This window comes from Rhineura floridana, chromosome 10, assembly GCF_030035675.1.
Source record: "Rhineura floridana isolate rRhiFlo1 chromosome 10, rRhiFlo1.hap2, whole genome shotgun sequence".
Taxonomy (NCBI): Eukaryota; Metazoa; Chordata; class Lepidosauria; order Squamata; family Rhineuridae; genus Rhineura; species Rhineura floridana.
The window spans coordinates 10,779,066-10,792,654 of NC_084489.1; the positions used below are offsets into that span (position 1 = coordinate 10,779,066).

At 40.2% G+C, this 13,589-nt stretch overlaps 1 protein-coding gene across 1 annotated transcript in view; it reads left to right on the forward strand.

The window, feature by feature from the left end:
* The window catches only part of AMPH (amphiphysin), a 199,302-nt gene that overhangs the window by 84,322 nt on the left and 101,391 nt on the right, over positions 1-13,589 (forward strand). The window contains exon 5 of the mRNA XM_061585728.1: positions 13,270-13,350. Coding sequence (XP_061441712.1) covers positions 13,270-13,350 — 81 coding nt within the window. The remainder of the gene's footprint in view (positions 1-13,269; positions 13,351-13,589) is intronic.

Genomic DNA, 13,589 nt, shown 5'->3' on the forward strand with positions numbered 1-13,589 from the left:
TAAAACATTTTTTTTAAAAAAGGTTTCGATACATCTTTTTAAAAAACAAGGTTAAAAACACACATATTTTTTAAAAGGTTTAAAAACATATTAAAAAGCAATTCCAACACAGATGCAGACTGGGATAAGGTCTCAACTTAAAAAAAGAGGAAATTCTTCAATAGGTGCCGAAAAGATAAGAGAAATGGCACCTGTCTAATATTTAAGGCAGAGCTTGGAAGATTACTTTTAAAAAGTAATAAATTACAGTTACAATTGCTTGGCCCAAAAAAGTAGTAATTACCGTTACAATTGCAATTGCTCTGAAAGTAACTGATTACTTTACTTTTTCTCAAAAGTAATCACTACAATTACATTTCAGTTACTTTTTTAAAAAAACTCCTATAAGGTGCTGGCCTTGGCTGCTGCACATCTAAGAAGCCTAAAACAATATTAAAAATAAACACACACACACAGGGGGTAGTAGAATAAAAACTTTTATCCATAAGATTAACATAATGGCATAACAGAATCTCACATCCCCCCAAGCAAGGAAGATACCCCAACTCTTGAAATCAAATGTTACACTTGAAATGCTTTTATAATATGTTTCTGTTATGTCTGAAAAGAACAAGATGCTCAAAGAGCATGTCAGACAAGGAATGTCTTTTTACAGTCATTACGTTGCCACCAGTACTGAACAGGCGTTCTACTGCGGCGCTTGAAGGCATGCCTGTGTCGTGCTGCAAAAAACACCGCAGCACACGTGGAAATCCATGGAGTGATGACACTTCCCTGCTGGGAGATCTCAGGTACCTCACCAGTTCCTCCTCAGCAGTGTCCACTGCTGACTTCTTGCCCTGGGGCAGAAAGTTAAAGAAGTCATCTTCTAAGTCATCTCCTTCCTGGTCTTTATCTGAAGACTGATCACTGTCCTCATTAAGTACACCCATCTTTATTTCAGCTTTCAACAAGGCTTCCATTGTGTATCTAAGAAAGAGAGAGGATATGTTAACACATATATGTTAGGAAACCATCATCTGCTCTTCATTTCCTGATGCTTGTCATGTCCCCTGGTTCAGGGTCCAGCCTGAGCCTGTGGATGGTGACATGGAAGGTAGGAAGGTGACCAAGTCACCACACTCATGGGGCAGCACAGCAGACCCTTAAGGATTACCTGCAGCAACCCAAGGTTGTGATGAGGAGCCCCAGGAAGAAAAGGCCCAGCCCCTGCCTACCACCTTAAGCCCTCTGATGCCTCCCTTGAGACAACATTTCCCTTGGAGTAATCCACCCAAAGGGCTTCCCTAATGTTCTTACTTGTTGGTATGGGTGGCGGCCTGACACGATTCCAGCCAATCTAGTTTGAAGCGAGGGTGTAGGCAGGCTGCCAGAAGAAGCCTCTTGTCCTCCCAGATAGCTGCAAACCGCTTTCTTAGGGCTTCGCGCACACCTCTCAGCAGCTGAAAACAGTATGTGTACCTCTCAGGTTTGTTTTCCAGTCCTTCTAACTTGCGGTCCAGATTGCAGAGCGTTGGTAGCAAATACCCCATGAACATGCCGTTCTCCCGTTGCAGGATATCTAGGGAGTGGGCTAGTGGCTCCATAATCTCTGTGTATTCCTGTACCACTTCAATCTCAGCAGCTGTGATCCTGAACAAGGAGCAGCGGTCCATTATGGCATGCATTTTTAGTGGCACAGTTGACAGGAGCTCATGTAGTTGCTTCAACGCATCAAAGGTGGAATTCCACCTGGTCTTATTCGGTACCTTCAGATACACACCACATTGCACATGGATATACTCAGCAATCTGGGCTGACTGGTTCTGCTTGGACCACAACTTGCTGCACTTTCCCATCAAGGAACGAAAGTGTTTCTTGAAAGGACCAAGAAGACTACTTTTGGAGGAGTCAGAAAGCATGGTCTCTATGTCTTGTGTTGCCACAAGGTTGAGGGTGTGGCTAGCACATCTCTGGTGTGGTGGTAAAACAAAATCCTCTCCTGAGTCTGCAGCTTCTTCCTCTGCCTCAGGTCCTGTGTCCAGGATCTCACAGATAGGCACAAACTCCACCTCAGCCTCCTCCTCCTCCTGGTTATCACCATCATCGTCACTGGTGCCTGCAGCTTCCACTGGTTCTTTGGCCATGAAAACTCTGAACGCTTTCACAAAGTTGGAGCCATTGTCTGTAGTAGTGCACATAACTTTGTTGTGGATCCTGTACTGCACATGTACATCATGCAGTGCTTTTGAAAGGACATTGTATGTATGGCGCCCCTTCAGACGCTTACAAGCCAAGGCCCCGACCTCACGTTTCAGGGTAGTTGGGTTGATCCAGTGGGCTGTTACCCCAAAGTAACTCTTCTTGCCATTGGTCCAACAATCTGCAGTGGTTGCTATATATGCCACAGCACCCATTCGGTTTGCAAGAGTTTCTCTCATGTGGCATGCTCTCTTCTCAATTCTGTCTCTCAGAGTCTTGGCACATATGATGGTGAGATCTTTGGGGAGTCCAATGCAAACCAGATTAATGAATGATGGTTTGTCCACAGTCTGAAGTGGTAATGTCTCCTGTACAATGAAATCAATGATTCTCCTGTCGAGATTGCTCTGGGTGACAGGCTCCCTGCCAGATCCCCACCTCTCAAGGGTTGTCTGCTGCTGCTTCAGCATTTTGGGAGGAGGGGTGTCATGCATTGGTTCAGGAAGGCCACGTCTCCTTGCCTTTATTGCTTCTTCAATTGCTCTCAGCTTCTCAGGGTGTGCCCTCTGAGGACGAAGAACAAAGCATGAATCCAAGAAAAAATGGAAGAGGAACTTCACAATTTAAACATAAATAGACAATGGACACTCTTTGAGGACCAGCATGACAAAGGCTTACCTCAAAATGTTTCTTCACATTGGATGAGGAGGAAACAGCTGATCTCAGATTTTTGATCCTTGGAAGGCAGTAATTGCATCGTACAACAACATTTTTCCCACTCTGGCTCACAAATGTACAAGCTTTCTCAAAGCCAAACCATGGTACTTGCTGTTCTGCAGATGTGGCTGTGGGCAACTGGCACTGCTTCATGCCCTCCTCCTCCTCATGCACAGGGCTTTCTGAACCTCACTTTCTAGTTTTGCCTCCTCAGGATCAACAAGCTATGACTCAAGTGGCCGCACTAACTGACTGCTGCTCTCAGCAGCAAAACCTGCAACAGGCGTCTCTGTAATAAACAAGAGATAATGCTCCTATATGGGTGAACTTCAGCTGTGATGCCCCCATCTCTTCCCCATGCTGCAAGATGCCCCAGTCAGAGTGGAAGTAAGCAGGTCGATAGCACAATTAAAAGAGATCCTATTTGCATCATTTTTGCTCACTGAATAACCTGCCTGGGCCAGTCTAACCTACTATCTCACAGGGTTGTTGTGAGAACAAAATGAGACTAGGGTTCAAATCCCCACATAGCCATGAAGCTCACTGGGTGACCTTGGGCCAGTCACTGCCTCTCAGCCTCATGAAAACCCTATTCATAGGGTCACCATAAGTTGGAATCAACTTGAAGGCGGTACATATATTTTTTATTTTGAATATGATGATTATGATAATAAATATGCAGCATTTCAAATTAATTCTGTATGAGAAGCATTCCATGCCAAGCTTGGAAAACCAAGGATGAGGTATAAAATGTAGACAAAAATACTTTTGACAAAATGCCGTTTATCTTTTATATCTATATCTATAATTAGCAATACAGCTGAATGATGTATGTAAAGTATTTTTTCTTTCCCTTTTCTTTTTTATTAATATTTTAGTACTACTGCTAAAGTTCTGATGAAAGAATAAAGCATTCATTAGCCAAATTCAAATGATTAGAACACATCACAGAAATTCCACTGAAGTTGGAGTTTTGCCATAGAAAATGAAAAAACATATAACCTATGATAGCCCAATAGACAATCAGAACTAATATAAAATGCTATTGCTTCTCATTTGCAAATCTTGCAAGATCTAAGGTAACTCTAGATCATGTGAGTTCAGGTGATGCATGTTATGTACATTTGTATAGATATTAGCAGAGATTGTCAACAGTCTCTCTCTCTCTGGGACTGGGAATCTCTCTCTTTCTCACAGAACATGAGTTTGAGAGCTGGGGGACTGAGAGGAGGAGCTGCAAGGACCCTACTTCTCACCTCATCTCTGCCAAGAACAAAAAAAATCAGCCTTAAGCCATTTATTATACACCTAATGATTTTTTTTATTATTATTATTATTACTTAGACAGTTTTTGTCCCACATACAATTCAGTCTTGTGATTAAACAGGACAAAAATACAAATAAAAAGAAAGATGGAGTTCAAATAAATATACAATAAAAAGCTAGCCGGCATTTTAAAAGGCAGGAGTGCTCTGTCTGGATAAATACAGCACACAGGTATGCATGGGAACAAGCGGGAGAGTTCAAAAAGGGGGGGGAAGGAAGAGAAGTAGGCCAGAGCTTGGAAAAGTTACTTTTTTGAACTACAGCTCCCATCAGCCTAATCCAGTGGCCATGTTGCCTAGGGCTGATGGGAGTTGTAGTTCAAAAAAGTAACTTTCCAAGCTCTGGCCTACTTCTCTTCCTTCCCCCCTTTTTGAACTCTCCCCCTTGTTCCCATGCATACCTAGGCAAGGAGAGGCAGTGGGGGGGCAGAACAGGCTGCGGGGGGGCGGCGGGGGGGCAAAAATGCCACGGGGGCAGAAGGGGCCGTGGGGGGCACACACACACACACACACACACACAAATCATCGTCACTTACCTCCACAGCTCTTCACCATTCTGCTGCTGCCTTCTCCTCCGTTGTCCTTGCCCTGGCTTTTTCCTCCGGTGTCCATTTTTTCCTCTCAGACGCTAGCAGGCCCTGCCTATTCACCTCTTCCCTCATGCCTCCTAACACAGATCACGAGGGAAGAGACAGTCTGCACACAGGTCCAATCAGTGTGAGGCACATGTCTTGTGTTAACCAATCACAGCCAGGAGCTGACTTCCCCTTGTTCCCGCCCCCAAGTAACATCCAACCTAACGTGGAAACGTTAAAGTTGCAGCTGAAAAGTAGGGAAATTACTAGTCGTTCCGTTACTTGCCAAATGTAATGGAATTACCCACTCGTTATTTAAAATTGTAACGAATTACAAGTAACTCGTTAAAAATAACGAGTTACTTCCAAGCTCTGATTTAAGGGTAGGGAATTCCACAGGGTAGGTACCAGCACACTAAAGGTCCATGTCCTACGCTGTACAGAAAGGACCTCTTGATAAGATGGTATCTGCAGGAGGCCCTCACTTGCACAGTGCATTGATCGACTGGGTATATCAGGGATAAAACGTTATCCTGATCCCAAGCTGTACAGTTCTTCTGCTTTTGCTTTCCTTCTCTTTAACCATTTTAAGAGTTTCTTCAGTCATCCATTGAGGTCTTTCTCTATTTTTAGCTAGAGGTATTGTCTTTTTGCATTCTTCCCTGATAACATCTCTGACTTCATTCCATAGTTCTTCTGGTTCTCTGTCAACTAAGTTTAAAACCTCAAATCTGTTCCGTATTTGATCTTTATATTGTTCTGGGATGTTGTTTAAATTGTATTTTGGCATTATGGTTGCTTTGTTGTTCTTCTTTAGCTTTACTTTGATTTTCAGTATTACCAGTTCATGATCTGTACCGCAGTCTGCTCCTGGTCTTGTTTACGCAGAAAGTATGGAACTTCTCCATCTTCTGCTACCAATTTTATAATCAGTTCAATTCCTATATTGACCATTTGGTGATGTCCACATGTACAGTAATCTTTTTGGTTGCTCGAAAAATGTGTTTTCAAGAAACAAATTTGACTTCACAGAATTCAATAAATCTTTCTCCTGCTTCATTTCTATCTCCTAAGCCCCATTTTCCCACAATTTCTAGTTCAGCCTTTCCCAACTAGTGGGCCACCAGATGTTGTTGGACCACAATTCCCATCTTTCCTGACCATTGGCAATGCTGGCTGAGGCTGATGGGAGTTATGGGCCAACATCATCTGGTGGCCCACTAGTTGGGAAAGGCTGTTCTAGTTCTTCTCTGTTCCCTACTTTTGCATTTTAGTCCTCCATGATTATCAGCACATCTTGTTTTGGTGTGTGATCAATTTCTTCTTGTCCTTCTGCATAAAATCTCTCCAGTTCCTCTTCTGCGTTTACCATTGGAGCATAGACTTGAATGATGGTTATGTTAATAGGTTTCCCATTAAATCTCATTGATATCACTCACTCAGACCATGCGTTATAGCTCCTAATTGCTATTGCTGTATCACTTCTCACTATTAAAGCAACCCTGTTTCTTCGTAATTTCTCATTACCTGCATAAAATATTTTGTAGTTGCCTGATTGAAAATGTCCCATTCCTGTCCATTTTAATTCGTTCACGCCAAATATTCTAATGTTGATGCTTTCCATTTCTTGTTTGACAATTTCTAACTTTCCGTGGTTCATGCTTCTCACATTCCATGTATTCATACAACTCCAGGCTCTCCTTTCACATCTGTGCACATCAGCCTCTGGGCTTCCATTTGGCTTTGACCCAGTGGTGTCATTAGTCACAGTGCTACTTGTACTTGTATGTTGTTCTTTCCCAGTAGTTTGTTGAGTGCCATCTGACCTGGGGATCTCATCTTCCAGCACTATCTCACTGTCTCCCAGGGTTGGTGTGAGGATAAAACAGAGGGTGGGGAGAACAATGTACGCTACCTTGAGTTCCTTGGTGGAAAGATGGAATACAAATGTAGTATCAGCAGCAACAGCAGCAATAATAATGATAGCAATGAGGAACTGGCACACTGAAGAAACTGATTTTGAAAATGCAAAATAGTGATCTGTGAGGTAACAGAGGACTACAGGAATTTCTCTGCCTACACTTCTACCCACCAGTTCTGGTTCAAGATTTGCCTTCCCCACTTCATCAGAATTATAACTGCATATAAAGGATGGTTTAGTGATTGCAAAGGCACTCTTTGCTGTTTCTCATTAAAATATCTCTTGTTGGTGAATCACACACTTGGCTATCTGTGTAGCTGCCAGCCAAGAGTCAGGAACTACTTTATTGTCTCCCTCTCATTCACATTCAAATACAGGCTATAGGATGCTGATAACATTCAGACCAGGATGGGATTATGTTCACACACTTTAATGTTAGCACTTCAGATCTAAAAGAATTGAATGCCACTAATTGTCCATTGTTTAGAAACACTCCCTCCCCCAAGCAGGCTGTTATTTTGGAAGCTTGCAAATCAGGACACTGGCAAGGAATCTAATCCTTGTTGCTAGGATCAATCCCCATGTACCAGTGATCTCCAGCTCCCTCCATCAGTCAGGACCTCGAATTCTGGTCATTGGTACCACCTAGGGAATTAGGGCTCACTCTGATTATTGGCAATGTTTTATTTATTTTTATTTATTTATTATTTCATTTATATCTCGCCCTTCCTCCCATTAGGAGCCCAGGGTGGCAAACAAAAGCACTAAAAACACTAAAACATCATAAAAACAGACTTTAAAATATATTAAAACATAATATCTTTAAAACATTTTTAAAAGGTTTAAAAACATCTTTTAAAAAAATGTTTAAAAACATCTATTTTTTTTTTAAAAAAAGAACGTTTAAAAACATATTAAAAAGCAATTCCAATGCAGATGCAGACTGGGATAAGGTCTCAGCTTAAAAAAAGAGGAAGGTATTCAGTAGACACCGAAAAAATAAGAGAGATGGCGCCTGTCTAATATTTAAGGGGAGGGAATTCCAAAGTATAGGTTCCACCACACTAAAGATCCGTTTCCTATGTTGTACAGAACAGACCTCCTGATAAGATGGTATCTGCAGGAGGCCCTCACCTGCAGAGCGCAGTGATCGACTGGGTATATAAGGAATAAGACGGTCTTTCAGGTATCCTGGTCCCGAGCTTTTTAGGGCTTTGTACACCAAAACTAGAATCTTGCTTAGTCCGTTTTATCTAGTTTTATCACTAGAGATGAACAACAGGGAATTGCATTGCATAACACTGTGTGGAAAGGGGTGGGGAGACTAAGAAGTCCTATGTCCAGGCTCTGGATTCCACTCTTTAAGTTGATTTATCTGCAACATTCCTAAAAGCTCCTTTTACTATCTTGTTTCATAGGCTCCTATTTACAGCTTCTCAGGTTCCTTCCTTTGACTGAATGTTCACCTCTGCTTGAATGACCTCAACCAATGCATGCTAGGAATAACAGAAGGTGATTGAATCAGTGCTCCCCAAAACTAAATTATATATAGGATTGGAATGGCGATTTCGCCAGCCTTGAAAGTCAGTTTTCTTTAGTACTGGGTCTTGCGTCCCAAAGCATTCTGGAGGATGAACCCCTTTTAACTTTCCCTCTTCCCGACTAATTTAACGCTCTTACCTATATTCATGTATGCTACTCCCAGTTTTTTTTAGCGACAGTCTGACTTTGACAGCTTCCCAGGGAAGTTTCTCTTGCTCTGCTGCGTTCATCATTCTGAGTCGTGTTTCTGTTCAGTGAAGAAGATTTAAAGGATTGTTTGGTATGCTGAACACTTGAAAGACTTCTGCTGGATTTATACAGATCTGAAAGCAAAATTCTTTTTAGAGCATCAGAAATATATATTCAAAACTTCATGCTTAATTCAGGGCAAGACCATGTGGCTCTGTTGCCATGGAGATCATTACCCAGTGTTCAGCCACCCTGTAGACATTTATGGCTTTGTGGAACAATGTGGAAATCAACCCAAACCCACCTTGCTGAGTTGCTGTTGACAGAGGACTTTGGGGTAATGCTCTCATAATGCTCTCTCCCCTCCTGTCAGCCTGTATTTTTCTCCATGTCCATGTGACCTGGTTTATTTCCTGAGCTCTCTCAGGAAAAGTCAGATTGGTTGCAAATTGGAGAAAGAAAAAGGCAGGGACCTAATGCTTTATATATACCCTCCATGCTTTTTGGGGGGTAAAAAAGGAGATGTCAGTACTCATACCTTGATAAAAGTGTCGTGGGTGCAAAGCTGTCAGCACAAGATGGTTGCCACAGGCAGTAAAAAAGAGGTACTCTGTACCAGTGAGTACTGTTACAGAAAAAGACCTGTACATTCTTAATGAGGAAATGCACTGAACCAAGCCCTCCTCCCACGTACCCCCACTCCACATTATTGGCAGTTGCTTGCATGCTGGAAAGTTAACTGTGGAAAAATATGTCACCATTTGCATCCCACTGTCTTCCCTGTTATTTTTCCTCTTGTATCCTTTGCGAAGAAAACTAGGCTTTGCTCCCAGACTGCTTACAATCACATTAGCAGATTGGTGCCATCCTCCCTGTAATCCACTTAGACTTTACAAGGACATCTGTTTTGCCCATGTAACATGACTAGTGGGTTTTCCTTAGAACACATGCAGCCTTTAGAAACATATGTACTTTACATTTGTTAAAAATGAAAAGAAACGTCTCTTAAATGCACATGTTATTGTTCTCATTCAATGTTGAGCACCCTCCGGTGACATTTTTAAGGCTTCCTAAATGTTTTAATCTGTAGTCTTCAACATTTTCAGACTTATGATTCTCTGGTGAGCCACCTTTTAAATGTTTAACCTTATATCCGGTTATGTCCTCTCTCCTTTTTAATGCTCTTCTTTCTTTCTTTCTCTCCCTTCATTCTTTTCTCCTTCTCTTTTTTTTTTTTACAATAATTTTTATTCAAATTTTCATAAAACATAGAAAACAAAATCATAAAACATTCAAAGACAAAAAACAAAACAAAACAAAAATGATTAAACAAAAAAAAATAAAATGTTGACTTCCCATTTGTCACATATCAAATCAGTTATAGGTCTACAATATATAACAATCCTGTCTCTTAAATCATATTATAAAATCACTTTCCTCCAGTAGTTATCTTAATTAATCATCAAATCTCATAAACATTACTTTATTCTTTCCACAAAAAGTCAAAGAGAGGTTTCAATTCTTTAAGAAATATATCTATCAATTTTTCTCCAAATAAACATGTCAATTAATCCATCTCGTTAATAATTATAATAATCTTATTGTCATAACCATAGTCCAAATAAACATTTCGATTAATCCATCTCATCAGAATCTGTTAGGTCCAATAATTTCAATAGCCATTATTCCATTATCCCTATTAGTTCCATCTTCCATCTTCAATAGTCCTGTTAAGTCCAGTAATTTCAGTGTCCAATCTTCCATTATCAGTATTCCATAATAATCTTGCTGTTGTAGCCATAGTCATATAATAAGAGTCTGATGGGAATTTCCTCTATCCCAAATATTTTCTTGCCATCCATTCTAAATAAGTTTATTTATTTTTTTTATTTAATTTAATTTTTATACCGCCCATAGCGAGGCTCTCTGGGCGGTGTACATCAAATATAAATATATAAACAGTCAATTTTAAAACCACCTAATCATCAAGACAAGTTTGTACATACAACAAAGACAAAATTAACATAAAACCCCATATTAAATACAAATCAAAAGTAAAAAAATTCAGAAAAAACATATAACTATCTTTACAACATTAATACAAATACTAAAATACTAAAAGATAAAAATATAAAAAAGTTGCTGAAATACTGTTGTAAAGTCATATCTGTGTTCTTCTTTTTTACAAAATGCACTGGCTCATCTCTTAAGAGTTTTTCCATTGTCACATGGCTGCAGTTAATTCCATAGATTTTCTCTATATCAAGCTCCATCACATCATTCCAGTCCAGAAGATTATCCAAGCCATTGATAACTTTATCTCTAATATCTTCATTAATTTCTTCAAAGATAACGTTAAATTCCAAACAGTAGATTTTATTTCTAAAATCCATAAACTCCAGATCTTTTTCCAATTCCACATTTGTTCCAATCTCCAGGGCTTGTATCTTCCCTTTATTTTTTCTTTTCTCATCTCTGATCTCATTCTCCTCTCTCACAGGATCCCCTATTTCTTTAAGCTCCTGCGTCATTTTGCTCAGTTCAATTTTCAGCTCCTTACTACCCTGTCGCAGGGTTTGTTTCGTTATCTCAATCTCATCCATTATTTTCTGAAACATAGTTACTTCCAGATTCTCAGCCACTTTCTTGATTGCCATTTTTAAAACCACGAAAACAAAGCAAAACAAAAATAAAGAAGAACCACTTCTTATTTCAGCAACAATTGGGTTAATATTCCAGGCTTGATGACATCACAGTATAAACAGAGCAACCTGCCTTATCTCTCTATGTTCAAGAATGCAAAACAAATTTAGTTCCCAGCATCAAAACAGTTAGTGGCGTCGTGAAGAAGCAGATTCGTCAAAATAAAATAGACCAAAAAGAGAATAGTCCCAGACAATATAATATTCCTCGGAATAGAAATCAGGAATAGAAATCCCTCTTCTGTTTATTATCTTTAGAATGCACTTCCAGGACAGCTTTTTGCGACAGAAACAGAGATAAGCTGTTAATTTCGTGAATAACAGAGAAGAGTTATAGCTCACCCAGAAGTTTTCCAAAGCCGATCAATCTGACAAATCTCCTTTTGCTGCAACAATTTAAACCAAGTAAAAAAAATAATAGAAAGAAGGGTGCTTGCCTGTTAGTCCGTTCTCTCTTTAAAGAAAAGATAAACGTATCGCTTATACAGATAGAGCTTGTTCGGAAGGCCGTCCGGCATTGTTGGCTGGACCTTATCTCATAAATTAATGAAATCCAGTCCTCCCAACAAAAACAGGCTTTTGAGGTTGATCTCTACGTTTCTCCCTGCCCGGGAGAAATTTCATCAGTCAAAAAAAAAAAAATGTTCTGACTGATTTATATCTGAATAAGCTTCTTTTGAGGCGGGAGCCCGTCCCAAAAGCAGGCACAAGCGAAGTCACCCTTCCCGGAAGTCCTTTTCTCCTTCTCTTGAAAACACAACAAACCTAAACCAAGAAGCAAAAAAACTGTAGCGATCCCATTAATGAGGCCTACCATTGGTCAGGGCAAAATGAAGTTGTGAGTTGTGACCCATCAGTTGGAGACCAATGGCTTAAATCAGGGTTGGGGAACCTCCAGAAGTTGCTGGACTCCATCTCCCATCAGCCCCAGCCAGGATGGCTGGTTATCAGAAATTCTGGGAGCTGTAGTCCAGCAATATTTGGACAACATAGGTCCCCTAGCCCAGGGTTAAATGATCCTCAATTTTAACTAAACATGGGGTAGATCATTCTGTATATGAATGCATCTGACATCTAGGGAATTCCTGCTTTGATTTTGTGTGGTTTATGTCTATTTATATACAATGCATCTCCTCAGTGCATTGTCATGACACCTGTGGAATAATCTACAACCATAACTCTTAACTTAAAAAAAAAAACACAAAAGGGGAAAATATTGACAACTTGCCCTAGGAAGAGTCTATTTTGCTATAAGACTATTCAGCCTTTTGCTAAAGACTCACTGCTTCCCTCCCACCTTATATATTTTTATTAATAAAGTATTTTTATATTACTTTGTTTTATGTTCACACACAAATAGTGTACTGCTAGTTAAGCAACTGTGGAGATGCATCAGTCTTTTAAAGTACAGCCACAGTAGACTCTTGACATTCTCCTCCCTCTTAATAGAAGAGATATAAACATTAGCCATAACTAGTTTATACCTGTAACCACATGCAAGAAAACACCTTTAAATGAAAGCGGTTGCTAAGCCCAAATTCTCATTTGTCAGTCTAAATGGCACTGAAGATGATTTCATGCCTCATTAGATGTCAGACAATTTCAAAGATTTCACTCTTTTCCCATTACCGAGTGTTTAAAATTCCATACACAGTAGCATAATGTTGATCACTGTCATGTATAGTGAACTGTAACATGTAAGGAAAAGCCTAATGAAGTTTGGGTTTTTAAACTGTGCACTGAGACAAAGCTTACTGTTCCGAATCTCTTCCATACTTTGTTGCAATGGAACCTTTGGGATTGTTCATTGACAGGAAGATCTATCATTTCATAAAAGCAGGACAAGACCCTTGCTGGTTCTGAAAGTGTTTCCAGCCGTCCACACAGGCACATAAAGTGGTTCCATGCTTTGGAATCTATACTCTCCACTTGGGGTTTTGGTTTTCAGTAGTGTCATGGATGTGCACTCAATATAAGTTTTACATTGTGGTTAAAGCATAATAAAATGTTACAAGAAGATAATGAATGGAGGGAGTTAAAGTAATACCATTGTTCCACTGAGGTTTTGAATGTTCTGCTCAAGGGAACACTGTTTTCTTTCTCCTTCTCTTTTGTAGGTACTTCAGAAGCTAGGGAAAGCGGATGAAACAAAAGACGAACAATTTGAAGAGTATGTTCAGAATTTCAAACGGCAAGAGGTATGTTTTTTGGATGCTACTGATGGTTGGATTATCACATCAGCAATTTACGTATGTTTGCATGTTATGTTGTAAGGCAGGAGTGGGGAACCTGTGGCTCTTCAGATATTTGTTGGGCGACAACTCCCATCAGCCCTGAGCATTGGCCATACTGGCTGAAGCTGATTATAGTTGGGGTCTAGCAACCTCTGGTTCCCTATCCCTCTTCAAAGGCAACAGGAGAAACCAACTCTGAAAGG